Source organism: Bombus vancouverensis, chromosome 2, assembly GCF_051014615.1.
Source record: "Bombus vancouverensis nearcticus chromosome 2, iyBomVanc1_principal, whole genome shotgun sequence".
Classification (NCBI taxonomy): Eukaryota; Metazoa; Arthropoda; class Insecta; order Hymenoptera; family Apidae; genus Bombus; species Bombus vancouverensis.
The window spans coordinates 20,552,049-20,579,550 of NC_134912.1; the positions used below are offsets into that span (position 1 = coordinate 20,552,049).

The 27,502-nt window shown below is 38.6% G+C and overlaps 1 protein-coding gene across 1 annotated transcript in view; it reads right to left on the reverse strand.

The window, feature by feature from the left end:
- Window positions 1-7,090: 7,090 nt before the first annotated feature.
- Window positions 7,091-27,502, reverse strand: part of LOC117160113 (beta-1,4-glucuronyltransferase 1) — a 33,929-nt gene continuing 13,517 nt past the window's right edge. Inside the window, exons 2-4 of the mRNA XM_033340572.2 lie at window positions 24,135-25,114; window positions 23,624-23,804; window positions 7,091-9,028 (exon numbers count right to left, since the gene is read on the reverse strand). Coding sequence (XP_033196463.1) covers window positions 8,822-9,028; window positions 23,624-23,804; window positions 24,135-25,114 — 1,368 coding nt within the window. The 3' untranslated portion in view covers window positions 7,091-8,821. The remainder of the gene's footprint in view (window positions 9,029-23,623; window positions 23,805-24,134; window positions 25,115-27,502) is intronic.

The window sequence follows — 27,502 nt, forward strand, 5'->3', positions numbered from 1 at the left end:
ATATATCGGAGAATTCGTTTAATTAATTTCTCAGCAACTTTGAATAACCAGAACACTTCTCCTCTGATCTTCGTTTACCGAGTGATTCTTTAAAGCTAATTTTTAATCAGAATTATATTCCCCGCGCGCATACATATGCAAACACCAGAAACAGCTTGTCAGACCGTTCAACGTTTAGACGGAAGTTTCACGTTCGTAAGACGTGAATGGCGGATGAACGCGTGCCACGTTCAAAGGGACAGCGTTTAGCACGATTAAATGGATCAGTTCCATTTGTCAGCGGAAAATGTCGACGCGGAGGAAGAGCTCGGTTTGTCGCGCGCGCAGTTTTCGTCGGAACGGAAGATCGACGTTCCGTTTGAAAGCGGGTCGTTCCCGACGACGAATCGATCGACCGACGATTCCAGCGACAGCGGTGCGCTGTTTCCTTTGAGTCTGGGAGGAAAAATTCTGAAAATCCAGACAGGCATATTCCTCGGAGGATCGTTGAATGCCCTTCCCGTCTCCGTTGATTCCGCTGCACGAACAAAGCCCATTATTGCACGGTTCGGAGGAGCACTTTCCAGATTAATATTAAAGGATGTACCGAGATAAGATAGGAAACCGCGATTACACGGTCAATTGTTGCACCCTTGGCAACCTTCGTCTTCGTGAAAGCTTGCCATCCGACCAACCCGCTTCGATTCAGTCTAACGAACTCGGCAGATTTCCTGTGACTCAAACTAACGAGGAATTATGTAGATGCCTCGATGTTGAGATTGTACACCATATACGGCGTGTGTACTGGCTTGGTACGATTGTCGTACTTGTTGAATGCTCGCGAGCATAGACTATGTGTCTGTGTCGATAGCACGCAAAGTTTACAAATATTCCACTCTTGCGATAATTTTTCTTTCGACAATGCCCGCAATTTGTTTCGTCGACAGATTCGCTGCGATTCGATCGCGCTTTCAGCCTTCCTCTCAGTCGGTCGAGTTTTGGTCGATCGAACGTAGACGCCATCAAACTCTCTCTAATTGAAAACGAACCTATTGCAGCGTCGTCGCCCTACGAAGCTGTCGCTAGATTGCACAAGATTAGCGAAGATTATTCGAGATTAGATAGAATTAGTCTGATCCTGGGACGACGACGACGTCTACACCTACAGCCACTCGCGACATCTTCGTCTCGTGTTTCCTATTTCATGTTCCCACGAAACACGTCGATCCTGTGGCACGAGTCGCAAAACGAGCAACGCGACGCGCGGCAAAACGGAACCGTAACCGGTACGGCGTTCGTTTCGCTTGGCAAAGCCCGGTGAAAGCGGCAAAGCAAGCCGAAATTGCACAAAGCGACGGAAACCGTGGGAACAACGGGAACGACAGAAGTATGGCCCGCTCGCATTCTGGTATGATCCGCGTAGCCGCGGTTTGGTTTCATTCGATTTTGCGTTATCGGAGCCTGCGGATCGTCGTGCCGATTCAATGGCAATGAATGTCGCTGATCGTTCTGCAAGCGTACACGCGATTACTGGTTCGTTGCTAAATCTTAATCGGTCGGTTTCATTCGCTATCAATAGATGTGACAGCTCCGGAACGTTTAAAAAACGTGAACGGAGTAAATCGAACGTAAAAAATAGTGCCACTTTTCCTTCGATAAAAGTATAACAAAAGCCTGTTACACAGACACGGATATCGTTTTTCCTTGCAGTTATATGTATAATTGTGAGCTTTTTTTAAACTTGTTTTTTCTTTTTTTTTTTTCTTGCACGTGGAGAAATCCTCATGGACTGCTAATGATCGGTAACAGCAGAGTAGTGTCGGACTCCTAAAACTCCACGATGGCCATCCTACGCGTATGACAGCAGTGCTCCAGGAACCTCTTATGAATTATCTTCTGTCGCACTCCCTTCCCGCGTTCTCTTGTTCGAGCCAGTCCTAACAATTCCACGACTGTTGAATTTGGCGTTAGGGGGGCCATTGCTCCTAGCGCTATCTCCCCTTCTAGTCGCGGTCCCTTGGGACGGTTCTAGGCCGCCTGACCGCCATCCCCCTCCATCGCGTTATCCTACAAGGGTGAGAGTTTCTCTTTCTCAAGCTTTTTTCAAGCTAACTGAGAATTTACCAAGATATCGATATCGAATTAAATCATCGAGCTATAAAAATATGAAAAGTTAGAGATCAGGACGGAAAGCCCTTTCCTCGAGATTCGTTTCTTGCAATCTAGTTTTTTTGCTTCGAAGAACCCTCGATTTATAAAATGAATCACTTTGGAATTTAGAAAGTTTTATATATACATTGCAAAAAAACAAAAAGAAAAAGTAGGAAGTAACTTATAATAGGCAACAGACGTCGAATCTACATTATCATAAACGTGTGTGAGTAAAAACAAATTCCTCTGTGTCTTCTGTAAAAACAAGGTGCTGTGTAAAACAAAACGTATAGAAAAATCCGCTTATCGTTTACGGATTGGAGATGCAGGTAACAGGACTTGGTAATCGCAACAGAATCGATCGTATCGGTTCGACCGCAGTACCTCTGTGAAATACGTTAAGTGCGGAGTTTGGTTACAACAAACTATTGTCGTCCCGCGTTCGTGTCGTTCGATATTGGCACGGAACAAAATCGGATTACCCGGCATTATGACAATTTCCTCGGAAATAGTCTGACATCACAACGTGTTCCTATTTGTCTCGTTGCAAGAATTGAAATCGAAATGTCTGCTTCTTGCTATAATATATGGTATACGTACTTAGTTCGATCGAAGAAGGAGCATTACGATGAAGATTAACGATCGAATGAACTCGATAGAAATAAAGGAGGATTAGAAAGAAACAATTACGAAGTTAATAATTGTACGTATAAATTGCGAGCTTATAGAAAATGTTCTGGATTAAGAAATAAGCGATAAAGAGTGTGACAAATGATTTTCTATAAGCCGATAGAGAAAGGCAAATCGATCGATCAATCACCTCCGTTTATAAGTATTAGGACACTTGTAGAAAACGAAGTAAATCTAGAAATGAAAAGCGAATGAGTTCATTGCGAATTTCTCATTCTTATCGTGTTAAATAGCCGATAAAGGTAATCGTTCGAAACCATAAAGGATAAGAATAGATTCGTTTTTTTAACGAATTAACGCAGTAACGATCCATTGTCTATAGAAGAAAAAATGGAACCGAATTACCAGGATATTCTTTCGCGTACGAAAATAATAAAGAGACGTTACGTCCCTCGACTGTTCATCACCTCGGAGCACGAAGAGACGCGATACCTTATCGATATCCGTAGACATTCTTCGCGTTTCGATAAGCGCGGTCTCACGGTGTACCCTGGATGCAGCACGAGAAAGAAGCGACGAAAAAAATGTAATAAAGCACATTCTTTGGAAAGTTTACATACCACCTTCACTGAAAACACTTGCCTCGAAACCAATATACCGAGCGATTACAAAGTTTTCGCTTCGAAGTTACATCGAGTTGGTGTCGAAGTTTGCCAGTTACCATCGGAAAATAATCCGCGTATCATGAGCGCACCTCCACACCCTGTATTTAATTGCTTGTCCTTTTTCAAGCCGTTCTAGTTTCCCAACTATAGGCGAAAGAATTATTCGCGAACACGTTATCAAGCATAGATCAAGTTCTGCGAAAATAAACAAATATCATACTTGCAACTTGTAGTCGTTTCTTTTCTGCTTGAAGTTCGAGCTTTCTTTCTAAGATTTCTATGCATTGAAATAATCTTGTATCAGACATATACGATATATCGTACAAAATGATTTTCTACGATATAACGATATTGTTCATAAATGTCCTTTTCGTCCGCTTACGATATTTTTGGTTATTTGACATCTGTCCCCAGCTATATAATAAAACACATTTTATGTACAACGACTGTCATTCGAGTGGAGAAACGATTTTTCATCGAATACGCTTGTAATTGGTCGATATCGAAATGCATTGAAGAGAATATTTCATATCCATGCTTCGTACTGATTTATTGTGCCTCACCTTTTAACAGTAATCATCTCGTGTTACAATCATTTTGGCGGTTTACACGTATTCGTAAAAACATTATAATATACAATAACTCTGTGTCATAAAATGTTCCATAAATTACACAAATCGGTTTACTAGCGACGAATCGTTGAGCAATGTTCTTGCTGTTGAGACGAGACAACGGGAAGGGAAGGGAGCTGAATAGGATTCGAAAAGGCGTGAATGCGAATAGTTCTATCAAAATCTCGCTTTGTCTCTTTTTCCTCCGTATTCTCGTTTCGGGAAACTTGGGATGAACGATAATTCCATAACATTGGAATGTCGCCTGATAAGTGACAATAGCATCACTGAAGAACCGGATAAAAAGATCTTTCACTGCACTTTCTCGTTCGCCGCGATGTCGCGGTCTTTCGAATAGATCACGCGTCGATCTCGTTTGTATTTCGCTTGCATGTATGCTTTTTGATCGAGGATGCGCATACGACGATATCGGAACGGTAACAGCCGCGGCTGTATAAATAATTCAAAAATGAAATCGGAGCTTGCGACTTCCATTAGCGTCACTCCCTTACGAGTACCGCGTAATTTCATTTTCGAGTCGTCAGCGAGGATCGCAAGAACCGAAAAACGAAGATTTGTTTCACGAACTTCTAACCTTTTAACAGCGTAGTCTGAGAAGGATTCGAAAAGCTTGCGAAATATAGTAACTATAATTGAGGGATTTGCAACAATAAGAAGGCAGTTCCAACGTTTCATTTTTAAAGTGAATTTATCTTAAGAGAAAGGCAGGTATAAATCTCGTATTCTAAAGTGCAAAAATGTATAACACGTTCCAAAGAATGATTTGATTTTCATCGATTCTGAATTGACTTTTGTTAGTTTACTCGAATTACCGTAAAGTGGAGCTGTCTTCCTATTATCAACAATTCTGTCAATTACGAATAATAGTTATTTTCTACGAGAAATTCAATATGTACGTATGTTCGTATATGATACCAAAAAATGTAGGAAACCTTGACAATAAACAGATCATTATTTTCTAACATTCATTTCGAATTCTTTCCTATTTTATTACACTATCAAACGGTCGATCGATTAAGAAATTCGTTGATAGCAATCTTTTCGCAATTTTGTTAATATACATGTCGATATATATATGACAATTATACAATTCCGTTTCTTTCTCTGACAATATCGTGCCTCGAATATAACGAGACGTCGTTCTCCGTGACTCTTCGAACGCGCACTTGAAAAGCTTTCGCGGCTCTTCCTTTTCAGCCGAGATCGATCCGTCGAACTTAAAACTCTTAAATCACAGATAGCTAACGAGGTACGTTCGCTTAAGATCTACGGCCTCGTTTCCCCGTTCGTGCACCGTGTACGTGCCGCGAAACTCACCGGCAGATATTTATTCCGCGATCCCGCATGGCAGTCTCTGATGACTCTGGCAATCCGTGAGTGGAAGCAGCAAGCGAGCTTAGTTTCGTTTAGGACGAACCGATGAACCGGAAGCACCCAGAAGTACGCCACCAACCCCTCGACGCTCATCACGGCTACTTGATTGCCCTACCCTGCATCTCCACACGCCGACTCCTTTCTTCTTCTTTTTCCTTCGTCCTTATTCTCATTCTCCTCCCTTTAAGGATTCTTCTCTTCGACACAAACAAATACGAAATATTCGCAACGACAACGAACATACACGTAAATTTCGCTGTTCTTGCAAATATTTCACGTTCACCTAAGGGATCCTTCGTGTTCCTTTCGTTCGTTACGTTTCTCTGTCATTCCTTTCACCTTTTTTCAATCCTTTATACTTTTCGATAACGCGATTAACACGATCCAATCGTTACACCGACTCGTTTAAGCTGTTTGTCATTCGCATCTTTCACCGGCGATTGAGACACGCTACGTTTATCCTTATTTTCTTTTAATTTAAATGGCATTTCGATGTTGTATTCGAACAATTCGAATCTACTTCCATCCAAATGCTTTGTTCCTTAACTGACGTTCCCTCGCATTTTTCTGGTCACAGGGTAGTGCGTTTTGGTTCCATTGGTGAGGTTTGCTAAGTGCTTTCGCTACTGAAGTGATTCCGTGAATAGAAAATGGACATTGTTGTATCGATATGTAGCATTAAGTAACATAATTAATATCAATCATATTACGTGTCTTGAATAAAGTGAAAATACTTTGATCTTAATAATAAATAGTATTCTTCTTCGCGACAAGTTCCCAAACAGATGCTCGTTTACGTGGAACTCACTGACGTATATCTATGACAAACACCTTAGGCCCTGGACTAACATCGATCGTGTCAATTGTCTTAGTCTGGTCTATTGTATGTTGCAAAATCGATCGATCATGGCCCAAAACCATTTCGTTATTATCCTTACCTACGACGTTTATACGGTGCGATGTACAATGGCTCAGGAAAGTGTATATGTAGAAAGATTTTACGTCAATATATTACGTGTGTTATACGAAATATTTTGAAATTTCGTCAGCACAAATTTATCATATCGATAAAGTTTGAAAGAAATCTGATAATTTACACAGAAGCTGCAAGATGTTTGGCGCAAATATGTATTTCACGGAGATCGCAAAAGTATCGAAAACTATCAATTATCTACTATATCAATAAATCACGATATTTATTGAGATCGTATTTAACACTTGTCACGCACTTAAGGTGTGACTACTCATCTTTTATTATAAATATTTGTTAACGCAACAAATATTTTGCAATTTCTATGCACATTATCAGATTCTCGTTAGAGCGTTAATGCAATCATAAAATGTTTTGTATAATACATACAATATACAGGGTGGATGGTAACTGGTGGTACAAGCGGAAAGGGGGTGATTCTACGCGAAAAAAGAAGTCGAAAATATAGAATAAAAATTTTTCGTTCCAGGCTTTGTTTTCGAGAAAATCGACTTTGAATTTTCGCTCGGTACGCGTGCACTTTATCACGTCTCGTTGTAACGGATCTCACTGTAGATCGTTGTCTCGATTGACGTTATTTTTTTAATTTTTAAAATTTTTAAATTTTTAAATTTTTAAATTTTTATTCTATATTTTCGACTTCTTTTTTCGCCTAGAATCAGCCCCTTTCCGCTTGTACCACCAGTTACCAACCATCCTGTATATAGCAATTTTTTAGCTAAATATTCAAATACTTTCGTGAGCCGCTGTATATGCAGGATTAGAAGTTGTCGACACAACTTGACGTATGACCTGTACACCGGACTGTACCAATGTTTCTCCTTCGAGCCGACAGAAAGACAGCACGGGTCTCAATTTCTCTCCAGCTTGAGACGATCTATATACACGTGATATGTCACCGATTTACCGGGACGGATATTATCGGAATGACCAGCGAAGATATCAAACGGGAACGAGGAAAATACTATTCGAAAACGAAAGCTTTCGGGCTATGACTTTAACAACCATATGCGCACGATACAAAGCGGGAATTTCTGTCCAACGTGTGAAATATCGCGTGAACGATACGTATATCGAACTTTGATAGCTTGAAACGTTGCAGAGGCAAAGACTGTTCGTGGGTTAGCTCCGATTTCTGTATAGAAGTATTAAGAACACAGAATCGGATAAGTTCGAGATCGATATTAATCCTGCCTCGTTAATCGTCGTTTTAACTGAAAAGGGAGATTTTTAACGGTTTAGAAAAGTCGTTAGCCTGCAATTTAAACGAAAAGATCACACGTATTTTAATAAATTCAGGCGAAGGTAGACCACTTTCCATTTTCGACGTTACAACGGCTGGTATATAACTTGAAAATTCACAAACGCGAAGTTTAATGGACTGGAATCATACGGGAACATCGAACTCTTTGCAAGCAGGAAACGTCGGATACGGATGATCACCCAGTAATTGATTATTTTGTCGATAACGACAACGGAATATGAAGGGCTATTAAAGCGATCCTTTAACTTACAAGGAACACGCGAAATTCCCCGGGATAGCAGGAAGGTTCGAGATAGTTGATAAGGTCGCTTTGAATAACGATCGAATAACGACACATTAAGTAAAAGCATCATTTTCAAGACGACAAATCTCTTCATTTTTCAAGGCCCGTGAAAGGTTAAAAAGGCCATGAGACTCGCTACACAATGGATGGATCAATTTCTCGGCTCGCTTTGCACGACTGAACTAGTTATTAGTGAAATTTTACAAGTCACAAGTTACCAGAACAAATAAACTCTCTCTTGTGGCGGTAACAATTTTCGTAACGTAAGAAATTCAACTGTACAAATAAATTTAAGAAACTACACGCCGTATGATTATTCTACGTGATGTAAAATTGTAAAGTTGTCAAACACGAGTCTATAATCTACTACTTGTGACCTGTCAATTTATCAATATTCTTAGTCGGTAAATTATTATGCAAAAGGACCTCGAATTAAACGTGCCCCACCGGATGTTTGCGCGCAGCAACGCAGACAGACGTTTTTCAAACTGTTCGTCTTCCAGTATTTAATACTAAAATCTCGATATACAAGTTCACTGATTGTTCGAAGTTCATGATACGATACAAAATATATAGAAAACGATCTGATCTCGGTTACAGTGAAAAATACAGCAATCGATCGATACGTTCCTAATTGAATCGTTGACATGGTCGATGAAATTGCTCGTCCGTTTAAAAACTTAAACCTTATGGCACCGTGTCAGGTAGAGCAATTAGAGCCCAGCATCGTCCTTGAGACAAAGACGCTGAAGGTTGTCCCGATTGGTTCAGTGAGAGCCCCGCGCGACGAATAAAAAGGACGGCGATCAAGATCTCGCTAATAAATTAGCGAAACCTTCGACGAACTTTTCGTCAGTGAGGGTTCTTCATCATCTTCAAAGGATCGCGCATGTAACGGGCGAAAACTTCCTTCTTAAACGTCTCGAAGTGCTTCCTGTTGGCACTGTTCTGTCGTTCGCGCCAAGCTGGTCTGGTCTTTCTTGTCTGTAGACCCCAGTGACCCGTGAATACTGGAGAGAGAACCTTGAATTGGTATCCGGCCACGTACATCTCGTACACCTAGTCAGAAAAGAGAAATCATTCTTTAAAGGTAACAAGTTTCTGACATTTTGTCGTCGTTCATATTGACAGAGCTTCGGAAAATAAGTTTCGGAAACTTTTCTTGGAGATTTGAAACTTATCGAGTTCCAGAGACTGAGGACTCGTGATAGAAAAGTCTGACGAATATAATGCACGTGTGAAATTTCGATTATTAGCGAAATTTCATTAACGCTTTAGTGAGATACACTACTAGCTAGCGCTATTATACACTTAAAAAATTAGTATTTAGCAAGCGCGTTAAGCAAACAAAGATGCTAAAGAAAGCTCCTCTAAATATTGAGATTTATTAAAGCAAATGGATAACCGACGGTTGAATGTATCCTTTTCAATGAAAATCTTGTAATTCTTGCGTACTTAATGCCAACAAATTTTTTAAATGTTTCATATAACACATGTAATACATCCATAAAATGTCGCTGTAAGTTTTCGAGTATCTTTGTGGCTCACCGTCATAAAACATTTTCGTAAGCGTCCTTTTGAAAGAAATATTCCAACATTTTACAAGCGCATCAAGGATAGAATGATATTGAATACAAACGTGATTTGTATCCAAGTACCTCAACTTTGTACGGTGTCGTAAATTTAAACAGAATTTTATTTACAAGTAACGAACGTACGATGTCGAAATTTGTATTCTTTGTAAGTTGTTGAATTAATTACTTCAAGAAAGCTCTACATCTTTACTGTTGCATATCCGTGACCTGGAGACCGCTGTTACGAAGAGAATAGAATTTAGTTTTTTTTTTTATTTAGTTGTTTACATTCACAATTCGTCCGATTTGGACATTTGGTAGAATTTTTGGCTGTTTGATTATCACGTGGGTGGCTACCCCCAGCGGGGTACCATCTTCGTGTTTGCTAAGTTATATCCTTTGTGTGAATTTAGTGAAACAAAAAAATATTCTAAATAAGGAGAGGTCCATTCTGTGTATTATTGAATATAAATTATGTTTTGGGTTACAAGGTCGAGAAACAAAGGAGCTACAAGTAGATTTCTATTGCTGTTTCTTGTAGCCTTTAGCTAGAGCTACAAGGTTAACTTTTTTGGTAATATCCTTTGCTGTAAATATATGAACGTCCTCCCTATCGCTTCTATCGTATTGTAACACTGTAAGAGCGAGGATCTGGATCGGTATACATTATACTTATACCTTTATTTATTTCAATGTATTTTTCTGTTACAAATTCATCCACTCGTTCTTCTGTCAGTCAACCTCAACGTAAGTGATACGTGAAGACCACAGGGCTCATTTAGAATTGTTACATGGAATATCTCGTTGCAGGCATCCGAAATCCAATTTTAGGATCGTATATTTTAAAATAAAGTAGAAGAAACATATTCCGCGTAAATATATTAAAACATATGCGATAGAAACGTGTATGCAAGCATGCGAAAGAGAACGAATTCGGTCGGTTTGCTGGACCGAAATTCGAATTTATGGTTTTCCTTTACTCAAAGACTGTTCATGACAGTCGGGTTATCCAAACCGTCGATAGTTAGATTCACGGTAAGCCGAATATTTTAGACGACACAAAAGTATAAATACATGTAATATCAAAAAAGAAAAGAAAGGGGTATATCAGGTCTGTATGAAAAATTCCGGTTTCATATTTACATGCCTGGTACGCTTGGTCTATCACATATTTAAGTTGGAGTTTTCTCGGGATAGTATAAGTTGTAAATTTAAGGTATAAACTAAGAATCGTAAGAGTGCTGGGGAAGAGAGAAAGAGAGAAAGAATGTAAGTAAGAGTGTATGCCTTGGTGACGTCAAAGCTGAATGAGTAAAGGAGTGGGAAAAGGGTGCGAGGGTCGAGGGTCCGCATTTTTTGATCTGGGAAGACAGAAGTTGTGAGCCGAGTGTTGGAATAAGACGTACGAAGATATCGTAGTCAGTTTTTGCATTGGGTATTGCTTGTTAAAATAAAACTAAACTTCGCTTCAAATAGAACATCCTTTCTTGTCCTTACTCTAGACTATTTAGATACTATATAGATCGTTTCGTTAAAACATGTTTTAAATAAGGAATTATGGAGAGATATTAGGAAAGAATGGATTATAATCACAAGACACCCACAGCTTTGAAACTTCTTGTTGATGTAAAGTATTAAAAAATCAGTTACCTATAAACTGTAAGAGTTCCAAATGCTTAGTCCATATATTCGTTGTAATTAACGTTGATCTAATTTTTGTTATGCTTTATACGTCACTGCTGATAGAAGATAGATTTACAAATACTTGCTTACACTGACCGACCGTATATCCAAAATATATAAATAATAAAATCAGCAGTTTCAATAGCACGTCAAATATCTACCTAAATGTTGCACAAATTCAGCGCTCTTAAACTGGAACGTAAAATAAACGTTACCAAGATATTTGTCGGAAACAATTCGTTGCTCTTCGTGTTCTCGCGCGCTTTTAACTTCTTCGTGAAATTGAAAAAGTAGTTTTACGCCTGCTGCATGCACCATACACAAGAGAAATATTATGGAAACGTAGCTACACAATGGCTGGCTAAAGCTAAAATTATATTGCCCCATAGTTTCTTCCGCTTAGTGCGTTCCGTAAGTTTTTTGCATTGTGGCGTGGAAATCACGGCGAAAGTTTGAGAAAATGTGCCGTAGATATCGCTCGAACAGTGACATTCCCACGGGAAACACGGTGTTTCCGACATTACAGCAACAGGAATAGTAAGGAGGAAGAGAACACGGCTGGCAATCTCGCCCCCGGTCCGCCAACTGAGACAGGTCAGACAGACCTAACAGACGGGATCCGGCATTTCTCTTCTCCAGTATAGATGCGTCTTCGTGAATAATCATACGTAACAATGGCGAGTCATACGTGACAGCTGCACGTAAAGCTGGTAGACACGTTGTGATTATCAAGACGGAAATGATATTGTAGCTGTTTCGACGTTTGATTCGTAATTGTACGAAAGTTATAGCTGTACAAACGTACCGAGCAATACGAAATTGTGCTATTGTAATACATATACAAAGTAATTTTCAATAACCAAATGTAACATACATCATACATATGCGAATCTATCGATCGGTATAGGTCTTAAGGTAATTAACTTCTTTGTCTAGCAAGTTTGGTCAGATATTTTTTTTTTTTTTTTTTTTTTTTAGAGAGAGAGATGTGTTTCGAAAATAATTGTGATCGTAGGTGATAACAGAGTTAAAGGTGCGTTCAAAATTATAAATAATACTGCAAGTATAAAACGGTCGATCATATCGGTGCACCGATCGACGGAAAATTCGAGATTGATCTCTTGCAAAATGGCAATTGAAAATGAAGAATAGAAATTGGGAAACCTGCCACGAGCGTGTTTATTACGTATATTTATCGCGTTAGTTGTGTTTATTAATACTTATAACATAGTTTACAATAAATGGTAAAAAGAAAGTTATTCGATTATTCGAACAGAGTATTATCATGATTAGTTCAGATATAATCTGGGTTCCATAGCATTAAATTTAGTTTGTAACTAACAATAAGCTGAAAATCTAGGTCGTAATCATATTCAAACCGACGATACAAAAGGTATCGCTTCACATCTTCAAGTTCTAATCTGTTTCGTCCAAGGAAACAATTGACGACAGACTTTCCTCATATCACACTGTAAACTGCATCGTTCAACAGTATTTTTGAAAAGTATCTTTAAAAAGCTAGAAATTAATAATTCATAATTACAAAAGATTTCAAAAGTTGCATAATGCATCGCGAAGAAAAGTATCGTTCTATGCAAATAGTTCTTCAAAACAGATTTTAACGAATCGCGAAGGAGATAATGAAAAGAAGACGGCTCCAGAAGGATGATATAATGAGATTCATTAGACCGCACACGACGTGGGTATGGTCGTAATTAATGTAGAGAAATGCAGGATCCGCACAGCGGAAACGCGCCAATAACGCCTCTGACGACGTCCAAAGTAATTGATAGACGGCGTCTAATCTTCAGTTCACTGTTTCGGAGACAACCAGTGAATAATTATATGTACGCAGCGGCAGGATGACATAGTGCTATGGTTTTCGAAATGAGAATTGTATTAATCACGTCAACTTTGATCGTAAGAACAGAGAGACATCGTCGAAACGTCATCGTCCAATCAACCAAATGTAACTTCATCGACGCATCCATAAATGCTAACAAATTTTTCTACGAATAACTGATAACGATTTATGGGCCAAACGTTAATATAATTATAGAATATAGGTAACAATTGAGAGATATGAGATAAACTATGAGAATTAATTAACTTAAATAAAGTAAGATTAAATATCATTCGATTGAATAATTTTAGGAAGTCTACTTTTTTTATTGCTTTAACTTCCAGGAAATCTGAAATATAAATTCTTGGAAAATTCTGGAATGCTTATCGATATTATATATTTATTCGTTATTATATTTCCGTTACGTTAAATATTTGAAAGTTTCGATAAAAGTAAAACTTCCGAGGTAAGGAATTCAAGAGTGAACTTCTTCTGAGATCTTCGATAGCCCCATTTTCCTTCATTGAATTAATAAATTATCTAAAATTAAATTTAAAGAATTAAGTCAAATCGTACAGTTAAACTAAATTTGATTGCTACATTAAAACGATGTGTTCGCTTAACGAAATTTAGTAAATTATCAGCAGAATTTCTAGGTACATTATGAACTTTAATCAGAGAAGTCTGATGACTAGAGGTCATAAGAACAGTATGAGACTGGAAATATTAATGGCGTACAATGGTCAAGGTGAATTATGCCCGAACCTCAACCTTGGTGTAGGCACTTGCTTCGTTGATTAGTAAAACTGAATTACCCACATAATGAGCATTACACACGATTATTCGTCTTAATTAGTCAGTGGACGAGAATTAATTCCCTTTACAGCATTCCCGCGGGACACATTCTTGCGGCCACGGTGTAAAACATTTCTGGCTCTTGCAACACAAGCTACTCATGGGGCACCTGTTTGTGCCGAGTTTCAAGAGAACACAGATTGCATTAAACAACATAACGAGTTGACGTATCTTCCTAATTACCGAGACTGGACACTTTGCTTTGATCGAAGAATCCCATTTCCGCGTCACCGGAGTCTGAAATAATTCCACACTCACATGACCCGACGAGGAAAGTTTCGACTTGATCTAGTAGTAACGAGTTAACGGCACAATTCTCTTCTTTTGCGTAGAACATTTCGAAAAAAAAAGTGACATACGCAAAACGCCAACCCACAAATATTACACGCAACATAACAAATCAATTACTATCTATATATTGATCGTTTCGTAATTTGACGACACGTCAGATCTTTCTTTCAAAACGATCAATATATGGAAAAGTATAATTGGACAAACCGGAGAAAGCAAATATCGTACAGAATTGATACATTAAAGTATAATTTGTCGATAAATGGCTAATAAATGACGCTGTTAACTATTGTTTGCAAGGCCAAATTAAATCGTATTAGAAATTTTCGCATTTAATATGATTTATGTGTATATTCTATTGATAGAGAGAAAAAGAAAGAAGGGTAAAGTAGAGATATGAAAATTGTATAAAAAGGGGAAATGAAGCTCGCGAATAAAATTCGTTCATTTTTAGACCAATTAAAATGTCCAAAATAGCATAAAAATATTATACGAACATGGTATTTTTTAGAATGTTAAAAATATATCATTTCGTGAACTATTTACTACGAATCTCGAATTTTTATTTAAACGATAAATATTTACATTTATCAATATCCTAACTGCGAACATGCACGATTCACAAAAGAATTTTCCTTCCTTTCTACAAACAAACAAATTATTCATTCCTACCCGCTCACGTAACGTAACCAACAAAGCTTTGAATATTCGAAATTGCGGTTGGAACAAGCCACTAAAACTTTTGAAAAGCAAACGGAATTATTCAAGGAATTCAACACATACTTCCACAAGCGTGTGCTTCATGTGGCAGTATATTCAAACGATATTCAGCCACTGTATTAATGTAAATTTACACAATTTCCGTAACTGGTAATCGTTCTTTCGCACGGCCACTAAGGGCATACCCCATTCGGTTTTGCTTGTTCCTCTCCGGATCTCTGCATTACGAAGAGGAATACAGAATGCCGAAGCGGTTTGTGTTCTCGCACTAATCATTAACCTTCGCGCACACACACGAGCACACGTGCTCACGGAATACCGAATATCCTGATTATTTACAAGTATTTGCGCGTATACTAGTTGGCTGTGTGCACGAGATGCGCGTAACATTATCAAGCGGAACATGGCGAAATTATTTCTAGTCTAAAGGGAAAGGATGCGGATGACGAAACGAAGGAAATTCCCCGTTGTTACGCTTTTGCTCCCAAGTATTAAGAATTTGCAGAGCAAGTGCAGCCGATGCGTCTAATTTTCAAGAAATTACAGCTGATGACGAAGGTAATTAAGCGCAAAAGAAATATATTTCAGAAGAAGGAAAAATGAAAGAAAAAGGAAATGAAAATGAAAGCTATAATCTTCCTTTTATATATTCTTTTATTATAGTTGGAAATCTGTGTATCTAGTTTCAGTATACACTGCATCTCATAGCTACGAAACTAAAAATTGCACTTCTTAACACAGACCCGATATTCCAGCTTTAAAGTCTCAGGACATTTACTACAATTGTCGTAACGTTAGAGAAGGCTATCGATGGATTGTGTTATAAAAATTCATTTAACTTAATGCTTTATACGATAAAGGAAATTTAGGCTATTAATATATCAATACTTCTAATAAAAAATGCGTACAATTGAAAATTCATAATCTACGCCAAATATACAAAAAATAGAAAAAATAGAAGATGCTCTGAGACTTTTTGTACGGGAATGTAGAAACAACGCGTGAACTTATTTGAAAGTGGAGCCACGTAATAATAAGCTACACTTAAACAAATTTGCTTTTATCGTATGCCGAGCTCAATATTTGAATAATAAACTATTTTGTTATGCTGATTCTATAGCTATGAAACTAGAATAAACTTCCGCCTCTCTTCTATGCAGGGAATATAGTCTTTCTCTTTCTGGAGAAGAACATGATAAATTATTTCTCGATATCTATAAATCTCATATTGAAAATGACAACGTGAATTCGTGCTCGTCACCCATATGCGTTAGTTATAAGAAATAGTAACTAGAAGATAGTCCTAGATATCAATCGATAGATTTAAGATGTTCTTTTGTTTTTTATCCTAGTCCATGCAAGAAAGTGCAATAAAGGTTTTCCGGCTTAGAACGGTGTGATAGATTTATCACAAGAATAAAATAATGACTATTGTGATCCTATCTCTGAGTATAGAAATAACAACAGCTCAGATACGGAATACTTGGTTCCTTATCGCATTGACCACAACATATAAGAATCGAAAATCTTTGAGTGATTTTATAGTCATGAAACACGCCGTAGTTTATATTCTAAATCATCGAAGAACGAAAGCAGTGCTGCTAAAGTTCAACAGGTTTATAACATGCGACTTCTCTTAGCCAAGCTTGGAACTCAATCTTCAAAGAACCATAAAGTATAAATATAAAAGTACAGAGAGAGCAACAGAGTTTTACTTTTAAAAAATCGCGACCTTCGAGTATAAATTGAAATGCTTTACGACTACTTCCATCAATTTTATATCAAAACCATTAAATCAACGTTCTTTAAATTTAAGCCTCGAAATATCTATCATTTAAAACGATCGATTATCGACAATCTATATCTATCGTCAACGGTGCCCTGCTTTAGAAGATAATATAAAAATCAGATTTTATAAAAAAAAAAAAATCAAAAGCAAGACTTTCTAAGATAACGATCTTCAAAGAAACAATCTTAGGTTTATGGGTTGTTCGATAGCCCTTGACAGGAAATCGCAATTTTATAGCACTCGTGTCTGTCGCAGATGATATATAAAGGAAATAGGATCGAACGTGGGTTGTTTTACATCGCGTGTGCCTTGGGGAAATGTGTTTGGGTTAATTTCACGGTTCAGCATCGACGGAGGCCACCATTTCCACCGCGGTCCATTACGATCATGACATGCCACGCTACCACTCGACACACTTTATTCGATTCCTGTGTTCCTAGAATTCGGGTGACTAAATTTAACGAGGGGATAAAGACATTATCCGCGTTTAGAGGATTATGTTTCTGTCGGTTCACAAGTTCGTTCAAACGAAGATAAAAATAACGATATCCACGATAACATATGATCGTTTCACGTTGCGAGCTTTGAAAATGGATCTTTGACGCGATAAAAAGAAGAAATACGTAGCAACATGTCGGCCGTGCTACTCCAAAAAATCTAAGTATCGTTTACTTTCAATCAGACGTAAAGTTCAATATCCCCCATCTTCTATACCGTATTCCAAAAAAATATCCCATAATCCGACCTCACAGAAACCTCATCTCATCTCACAAACCACGCAAGCCCACGTAATAATTCAAATCCAAGCTAGAAATTTGTAGCATGCGCCTGAAAAACTTGCGTTTAACCGTAGCAAAGCTCCATTTGGTTGATCTACGACCATGTACTCAAGTTGAAGCAGAAAATGTATTTTTTTCTTTCTTTTTCGAAATGGCGCGACCCTCCCTCGTCAGAGTTTCCCGTATGAATGCGTTCGTACGGAGGCCACGCATTAGGGCCACGCGTGACGGTGCATTCGTAGGACCTGGGAAGTTTGGTAAACAGCGACGCATAATTTTTCAACGGGTTAGCAGAACGGCGAGGGTGGAAGCTACGCGACTAAAACCGGCGAGTGAAACTGGCGAGTGAAACCGGCGAGTAAATCTGGTAATTGAGTTTTATGCGATCGCACGTCGGTATAAATCCTGGCGAATAAGGCGGCTCCCTGTAACGTGTCTACACTTATCTTACATTTCCCACCGACATCAACGAACCTGCAGGCGGAAGGTGTGCCGATGAATAAAACCACCACAGGCAGAAGAGCGGACTGCGAAACCCCTGCATTTCGTCCGGTTCGACGCGATGGATGGGCTTAGATCTCTGCGTGTGATTTTAATGCGGGGATTTCTGTCGGTAAACTCTGTTAAGGAGATATAAGCGACTATTCTTGATGGAATCGAATAATTGAAAAAGGGGATAAATTGATCCATTATGGTTCGACGTGAATGTATAATTAATTTGGATGAATGTGATGGAAGAATTTGACGGAGAAATATAATTGAAGTTCCGTTGTGTTCATTAATTTTATTACTCGATAAGCTTTTTATCTTCCGGTTCTTTAATTAGTAGATGTTGAATTATATTCAAAAAATTCTTCTAAACCGATATGCTGTTGCCGCGACCGTAGAAAATACCAAATTGCCAATTATCAATTCATTGTTAATTTTTACATTTTGATCAAATTAAGACACCGTTGTTACAAATCGAGTAAAGTGTCTGGACACTTACAAACGACATTGTATATCTGTTGAAGTGGTCACCACTTTTAAGAAAACTCTACATCTGGTCTTTTTAATTTTCTCAAGCACCGAAGCCATCGACAGCGTGTAGACAAAAGACTGCGACGAAGACAGACCATAAACAGTAGACAGGCGACATTGACGGGGTTTTTAGTTATTGGGTAACACAGCTAGCGTGCGGATCTGCACCAGCTCAAATTGTATTCTTACTTTTAATTACACTTCTATTTAAATATATTTTCTGCCTTACGATTTATCCACGAGTTTTCTCTGTTTACACATCGAATAACCTCAACAATATCGAAATGATTAAATATAATAAAATACACAAAACGGTCGTTGTGATAAACTCTTCGATACATGAATTCATTACTGTCATTATCACGGCCGTGTATAATTAGAGCAGATCTCGCACTGGAAATACGTAGGAAATACGACAGTGACGAATACGTTCAGGATGGAAGCAATTATTATTTATCAACAATGATTTATATCGAAGTTAATAAACATCGTACGATGACGATGACGATAACAATAAGCTATTTTTCGTGACGAAACTAATTGCGAACAGAAGCATTCAGATCTATCGAATACGATGGTTAAAGCATCTAGTACGTTCACTGAACAACAATAATCGAATATCCATCAAAGTTAGCTTCTATATAATATACGCGCGTTATTCATACACGAAAGGAGCGTATTGAAATCAATTTTTCCCCTAATAAAACTTGCTAATAACGAGAACCATTGCGTACGATTACTATTATAGTCAATCTATAATTATCAAGCACGATAAATCTTTCGTTAAATACGTCGGACTCTGATAATTAGTATCGAACATTCGATTTCCATCGAGAACTTTCATTAAGCTTCAATTTTCACGAGCGTCTTTCTTATTCGCGTCTGTTCTTCGCTCGAAAATACTTGGACCATCTGTATCGATGTATCTGAAGATACTCGTGCACGGTTCATCGTCGACAGTAACGTCTTTATCGGAATCGAGGTAATTACAACATATCGATAGCAGCCGGCATTCAACTGACAATTTTATCCGACTGATAAGCAGGAAACAGAAAAAAGAGGAAAGGGATATCTTGGAGAAATGGATGCATAAGAGCGAACAAAATGCCTCGCCTCGGGTTTAGAAACAACGAATCAACCCGGTTAACTTTTAATATGGTTTTAATAGTTAATTTTTTTCACAAAATTTCATTCGCCAGACACCTACGGAAAGAAAGAAAAGAAGAGAGGAAAGGCGAGAGAGAGAGAGAGAGAGAGAGAAGGGGAGGGATTCCCTCGACCCGTGGAAATAACTTCGTGCTTCGTTCACTTTCAATGAACTCGAATCGTCGAATCGTGCCATTGAAGCCGAACTGTTTCCTGATTGAAGACTCGCGCCAACGTAATCGCTCAATCGACGAGCACGAGCGAACCAAACGAGGCCGACCAGCATCTTCCTTTCCTTCGAATCGCGCTACCTGCACGCGGCCTGACCGTACCATGGACACGCTCGCGTGTCTCGCCACTCACGGCTATGGAATTCCGCGCTGTCCAATCAATTTCATAGCCGATCGAAAGTCAATCTTCGAAATGAACGTCGAAAGATCAATATTGAAACGAGTCGCTTCGAAATTCATTGAGACGACGAGACGTTTGTTGCTAGAGTGCAATATTTTGAAAAGCATAGCTCACGAGCTGTTCCTTCGCGTGTGCATTCGATCGTATTGTTGGGACAAGAGTCGCGAGTAAAATGTTCCGTTGTTGGATTTTCATTTTTCATAAAGATGAATCGATAACACAGACTTTGAGTGAGAAATACCGATTGAAAACTCGATGCATAATTCAGAACGCAATCTTTGTTTGTTGTGTAAATTTGCGAGATCAAAGATTGGCAAATGCAATGCAAAAATTGACTCTGAATATTTCTTCGTCTCCGTGTTATTCGATAGTTAAAAGAATGTACTCGAAAATCACATAATTCGGAAGAAACAGAACCAGCTGTTCGGTTCGAAGATACGAGCTTCTAGCGATAGATGACAAATTCGCGAAGTTTTGTGAATATCTAATATGGAAAATGTGATAATTAATACTTGTGAAATCGATATATTTCGAGAGAGCTGAGATTTTAATATTTTTGATGTGAATATTTTTCAAGAGAACTTCATAACCAAATGTAATAAAAAGACAATTTAATTCGTGCGTGATTGGTTGACAAAGTATTGGATATTTAATCGCTCTTATATGAAGAACAAAAAATGTGACATATCATATTTCTCGCCTGTGGTCTTAAAATGTGTTAGTGCAACGTTAGCCTTTGACGACTTAAAGTATCATTTAATGTGAAATATTTGATCAAATATTTGTTTAATTTGTACATATTGTTGAACCGGTATACCATTGAACCGGAATAAACAAAAACGTTACTTCATTCATTCATTGAAACGATTTCTATTAAACGACTCTATCAAAAGACTGCCATCGATCGTATTCACGAGCCACCTAATTGTCTAACCCAACATACAACGAGTCTCATGTCGAATCACCGATCCCGAAAAACCCGTGGCAGTCGATTCGATTTTATCTCGGCGTTCGTACGAGAACGTGTTGCTCTGGTCGGTGGCGGCGAAACAACGTGCGTGCCGAACAAAAAGGTGAAAAAAGTTGGTGTGCGATGCGTTTGGCGACGGATGGGGACAAGATAGGTGCGGCAAAACAGGCAGGAAGGAAAAGGACAAAACGGGCCAAACCGAGGAGCACGAAGGTCGAGGAAAACTGGTTGCTCGGCGAAAAAATAGCGCTACAGGATTGTATCGGATCACGAAGGTGAGAGACGAACAGGCGGGCGGCTGTGGGTTCAAGTACAACGAAATACAAGAGGGTAGGAAAAGCGAACGATATCCATTCTCATTCCTCCGTGGGGAGTGGATGTTGTGCGAACGAACCGCAGAGAAGACGCGAATACCAATGTACGGGGCACGTAGTTCTCGGCACGAAGAGCGTGTTACGCTTGCAACCGTACACCAGCTTACATTCGCGCCTGTGTACGCCTGTTTCGCGCCGGTGTTACCACGTTACGTAGCCATGTAGATTTATACCCGTTTTATTGCCGTCGCTGCGGCATACTTGCTTTTACGAATACGGCGAACTACGGTCGCCGTCCGGATTTTCGCCGCGCGATGGAATTTCGTTATTTCCACCGAGGCAAGCCCGAACGGCACCATTCCGTGAACGTCGACGTCGTTGGAAAAACTTCGATACTTTATCCTATTGGTACGACGCATCACGCGTGTCTACATGCATTTTCACGCCTTTTCTTGTATCGTTAGGTTTTGCGGTTTAGTTTATCACCGTTGATCGCTGATGATATCGCGTTACGAGAATACCTACGCGTCTTAAAGGTAAAGGCAAGGATGTTGTAAAAAGAAGCTTACGACAGAAAAATAATTTAAAGACATTTTTTTATTTAGAATTCGGTGTAAAATTATTGTAGAAGGGAAATCGCGTGGAAATCAGTGTGGAGTAATGGTGCTAGAAAGTGGAAGATTTATCGGTCGAGATACTACTGCTACGCCGTCTGACCTATGCGACCTTATTCCACTGCTGTACGAGGAACGAGAGACATAGAAGATTTGTTCGAGTCTCGAATTTTTTTTACGATGCATTGAGCGTAACGTAGAACACGTAGAACGTGTCATTCATAGTCTCTAGCAGCACTGTGCGTACGTGTGAGTGTGTGTGTGTATGGTACCGGCACAATACTGAGAGATACGGTACTTTTCCATTTTGATATAATATACCAATATTTTCTGAAGAAAGCATACCAATGATATTTTAATATACAGTTCAATCGTGCTTAGTAAATCTCACCCCAATAATAAACAAACCATTATATACAAATTAAAAATGGTTAAACATGAAATTTATCAATTTTTCCAACAAAAATGGCCTATACTCCAACTTTCGAATGAAGCGTTTTTCCATCAGATTCTACTTTTCCCTATCATAGTACCAAATTTTTGTAGCCATATGAAAGTACCACTCAATGCTACGAAACTTATTATTCTCGACACTAATAAATTAGTATCTGAATGCTATAAATAATAGGTAGGATAGCGTGTCATTTAGAATCCAATCAAAGTCACGTTTCTAAACTATTCGAGGAGATTGGAAGAGTCTCCAGTCGACCTAAGTTTAACAAATTACTCGATGCTCGTTCTAAAACATCAACGAACAACGAAAGTGCTGTTTGGAACGCGAATTGGCTCGTTTCCGGACACTGAAACGTAAGCAACGTCCGTGCTCGATATACGAGCGTTTGGCGGGAAACGTATCAAGTTTAAATTGAATAATGCTTGTACTGTAAAATGGGCCTCCATAGCGCGATAACGCCTACAACGATAATATGTAATTCGATTAATATCCTTGGCGCATGGGAGTTGCTCATACTCCCGAACTATCGCGTGTGTCTCTCGTGTACTCGATCAGTTTCCTCCCAATATTCCTCCGATTCTCGTTAATCGTCATTCTCTCTATAACGACGGTTGTGCGAATATAAATTTATATTATATTATCATTTCATCACGTTTTATAATCGCTCGGTTCATGCGCGAATTTATACTTTTTCGAATTTCCTTGACGTCGAAAAAGTAAAATCGCAGAAGTAATTACACGCTTTATATTTTAGCTCTTTTACGCTCGATGCTACATATACGCATAATATTAATAACATTCTACTATATACAATAACGTTATACTTTAGCAACTTGTTGATTAATTAAAGGAGCAATGTATTTATCGTTGATAAAAACTGGTTTCGAGTCTTATGTGCTATGCTTTGCTTGCAACATTATCCAAGCGCTATCCAAACACTGTCCGGAGAAATAGACTTCTGCTCTTATGAAGTAACGAGCAAATAATTTTCCTCTCAGGCCAAAAACAAATTTGATCGTAAAAGAATTAGAACCGTCAAACGAAATTCTATTTAATACTCGATGACTATTTGGTCGAGTTGCAGCTGCATAATTGAAGTTCGATGTCTTAATAATTCGTCACGCTAGTATGGCGTCATCGACTAAAGAAAAATACATAAAATAGAATAAGAGCAGCATGAGGAATACATACCTGAGTGTTTCTGGTATATCCGTAACCCATAAACCTCTCGTCATGAGCCGGGACAATATCCTTTGCCACGTAAAATGGTTCGTAAAGGAATTCGAAGTTCGTCACATCGTGACTGATGTACACCTTGCCAGTTTTTACGTTGCCGAAGTTTTTATGATTCACAGATGTATCTAGTATCCACCTAAACGAACAAGAGTATGCACGTTATAAATATATAAAATTATTTGTTATTTAGGAAGAGAGTAACAAAAGACGTAAAAACTAATAAAAATATTAGCAAGATTAACGCCGATGTATAGTCCTTTTCGTATCTCTGTCCGATCCCGCGAAAACTTTCAACGTTTGAAAAATACCTTTTGCATAAAATTTGAAACAAAAAATTACGCATACCGATAACAATTCCTTTATACTTTCTTCGAACTTTGCAAACTTTCGAAGAATAGAAAAAATTAATGGATGAAGTTGCAAACGATTGAAAGACTTAAAAGACAAATGATTGAAAAGTACTGACCTGGTAAAATTGGTGGCAAACTGATTGTGGATGAAGACCTTCTGATGGAAAGGCCTGGCCAGTCCCTTTCTCGCTAGCCTAACCAATTCCGTCTTGTTTTGTGGAAATCTGACGCGCGAGTCCAGCTCGTACGTCGGTATCACGTAGGCGCACTTATCACAGGTATCAGTCCTCAGAAATTCGTCCAGAGCGCCGGTCAAATTAAAGCTCGGCACGATATCTACGTCCGTCAAGAACACGTAATCTGACTGGCAATTTTTCCTCGCCAGGTTCCTCATGTGGTTCTGGGGATAGACGTTTCGTATCCGCCAGTTTGTCTGCTCGTTGGAAATCCCGTTCATCAACTCGTTCAGTGTTCCCTCTGGTTTGGCACAATCTACCACCTCTGGCAGCTCGAATTCTCGCGGCTGCCTCTTCGGCGGTCTAACCCTTGGCACAGCCAAGGAAAAAGCGACTCTTTCCCGTATCGGTTCGTAACACTTCCTAAGGTAAATCAGGTACTTCTGAAGAACCTCGAACTCTTCGTCACCAGCTGCGTACAAAGCCACCGACATCGGCCCGGTCCAATGATGAGCCGCCTGAACGACCGAATGCAGCTTCTCGACCGAGCTCTGTGTGGCCAGGCAAACACGATACGCCTGTGATAACTCGACGAAACTAGATCCAACGAGAACGTGGTCGAACGTTCGAAACATTCTACGAGCGTCCCATCTGCCGAGCTTTATGTTCAATTTTAAACCATTCGCGTCAGCTGGCAACGGTTGGTAATCTTGTGTAACGCAGTCCGACTGCTGTTGCTCCTGCTGCTCTTTGATTAAGGTAGCGAGGTTCCATTCGCTTACAGCGTTTGATTCCAAATCCCTGGGTACTTCGTCCGGGATACAGGTTTCCGACTGCAGCAACAGGAAAGTCAATAGCATATTTGAGAGAGCCAGGACAACCACGCTGGTCAGACTGAGGTTCCATGGTCGACATCCCAACTGCATATGAAAGTCAGAAAGTTCGCTAGTTTAATAAACCGTCGATTACCTTGACGTAATGGTGATCAAAGAATATGCGAAAATGAAGCAATTAACGCGATCCCGTTCCCTGTAAACTATTGGTTCGCGGACGAATACATCTTTTATCGAAATGTTATTTTCTATGTTGCTCAAGTAAGGTACAGTGGCTACAAAAAGTATCTACACGTATTCTCATTTTCCGATGAAACGTTTTTTTTTCAGGATCTACATCTCGCTTTCTTACTATAAAATTTGTGTAGTCACACGGGCAAACTATCAAACGATACGAAATTCGATACATGTACTTGAACCTAACCAATTAGTATGTAAGTGTCGTAGTAAAAACGATTTTCTTGATTGAACACTTTTTATTGCAAGCTTTTACGTATAAAATATCGTATTATTGTAGTATTGAAACAAGTTAAAAGTATATTGGTATGCGACAAGAGAACGAAAATACGCATATTCTTCGCAATAGCAAGTGTAAAGAGAAAATAAAGAAAGTGTATCGTTTATATCATACGAAACTTAAAGGTCGAGCGAAATATGAGCCGCGATTATGACTTTCGAAGTTTGTTCACCAGAGTTCCCAAGCAAAAATCGTGCCACAGCTATTTCACTGCAAAACACTGAATAAACAAGTTTTACGATAAGGAACGAAGTCTTTGGCAACGGTATATTGGGTCTGTCTAAAACAGAGTCAGCTTGCCTGTTTTATCGTCCTAATTACCACGTTGTCGGTTTCTTGTTACTACCAACGGAAACGCAAGAATAAAATATCAAACATTCGTGAACTGGGAGATGTTAAAATATAACTCAACGTCACTGCATTTTATCTTCCTTGCAATTATCAAACTTCTCTTCCCCCAGTTCTAACTTTTAATAACAATTTTTACTCTTAACAAATATGATATATGTTAGATATGTATATGCTTAGATATATAACTAATTATAATCAGATATATCTATTAACACCCTCATAATTAATAACAATCCGCATGATTAAATGCATATATATATAAATTATTAAAAATTCGATGAATAAGAGATAGATAAATAGTAAATACGATCTAATTGAAAGAACGCAAAACGTACGGAATATGTGAAATATATTTATATTAATTTGCTTCATTAAATATATTTAACTTCAAATTTAAGCGCTCGTAGCAATAAAAATATCGTGTCTGAAAAGATGACTAATGAAATGTGGAATGACTTTTATAAAATCGTGTTTTAGAGGAAAAAAACAATAAAACAGAACCTACGTAACCTACAGGGATTGCAAGGTTTAATGAAGTTCTACTACGCAAATAGTATCTTTCTTTTCCATGATAAGACTTCATTAAACATTCCTCGTCTCAAAGGATTCTATTTCTGCTACCGTGCATAAAATAAAAAGCAATTTAAACAATTACTTTGCGCAAATTTTATGAACACCACTCGATCCGATCTGTTTAAAAAAAGATAAGAGCGTATTATTGGAAACAAACTAAATTTTTAACAAATTTCTTCGTGTTATTATTACCATTTCCCCTAACGTTATATTTTCGTTTCATTTTACAATTCTTTTACTTTACCTTCTCTATACAAGAAACTAAAGTCCCGCTATATTACACTTCACAATACGAAAATACAATATCTTTCCGCTAATTGATAAATGAAAATTTTATCTTCATTTTAATTATACACATTTATAACATCGTTAAATGCTCTTTCAACGATACTCTGACGTTAAATCGGTCCGCTAACAACGAAATTACTTCACTCTGGAAGAATATTCCGGGAACAGACACACATATGATACATAGCATATGTACGTATGTACAATGCACACGCGTCCGATAATTTCCTAGAAAGAGTTTGCAACCGCGTAAATACCTTAGAAATATGTAGAAGTCGTACAGATGGACCGCAACATTCCTAATAATAGCGCAATTACGTTGCTAATCGGAAGAAACAGATTGTAGGTAGCGTGGAGCAGCCACCAAAATGCACGGCAGAACTCCCGGAGGAATCCAGTGAAATTTTGCTTGGAAACAGAACGGTGGCTAGAACGATAATGGATCGTACGACTTCCCAGGGCCCGTTAAAATCGCGCTCATATATAAGCCATGACGTCAGAACAGGCCAAGTATTTAATGAACAAAATAGTTTGCACCTCGAGCGAGATAATCGTCATGTCCAACGATGCTATCTTCATTGGGTTAGGTGTAAAGCATAGCGTATAACTTTTGTACCGGCGATCGCACGTGCAGTATATGATTCCATTTACTGACAATCTTTACGCGCTGTGTCTGTATTAACACGTTGCCTTCCACACGACCCATTCGAGGATCGTGCTGTATTTACCAGACTCATCATCCCTGG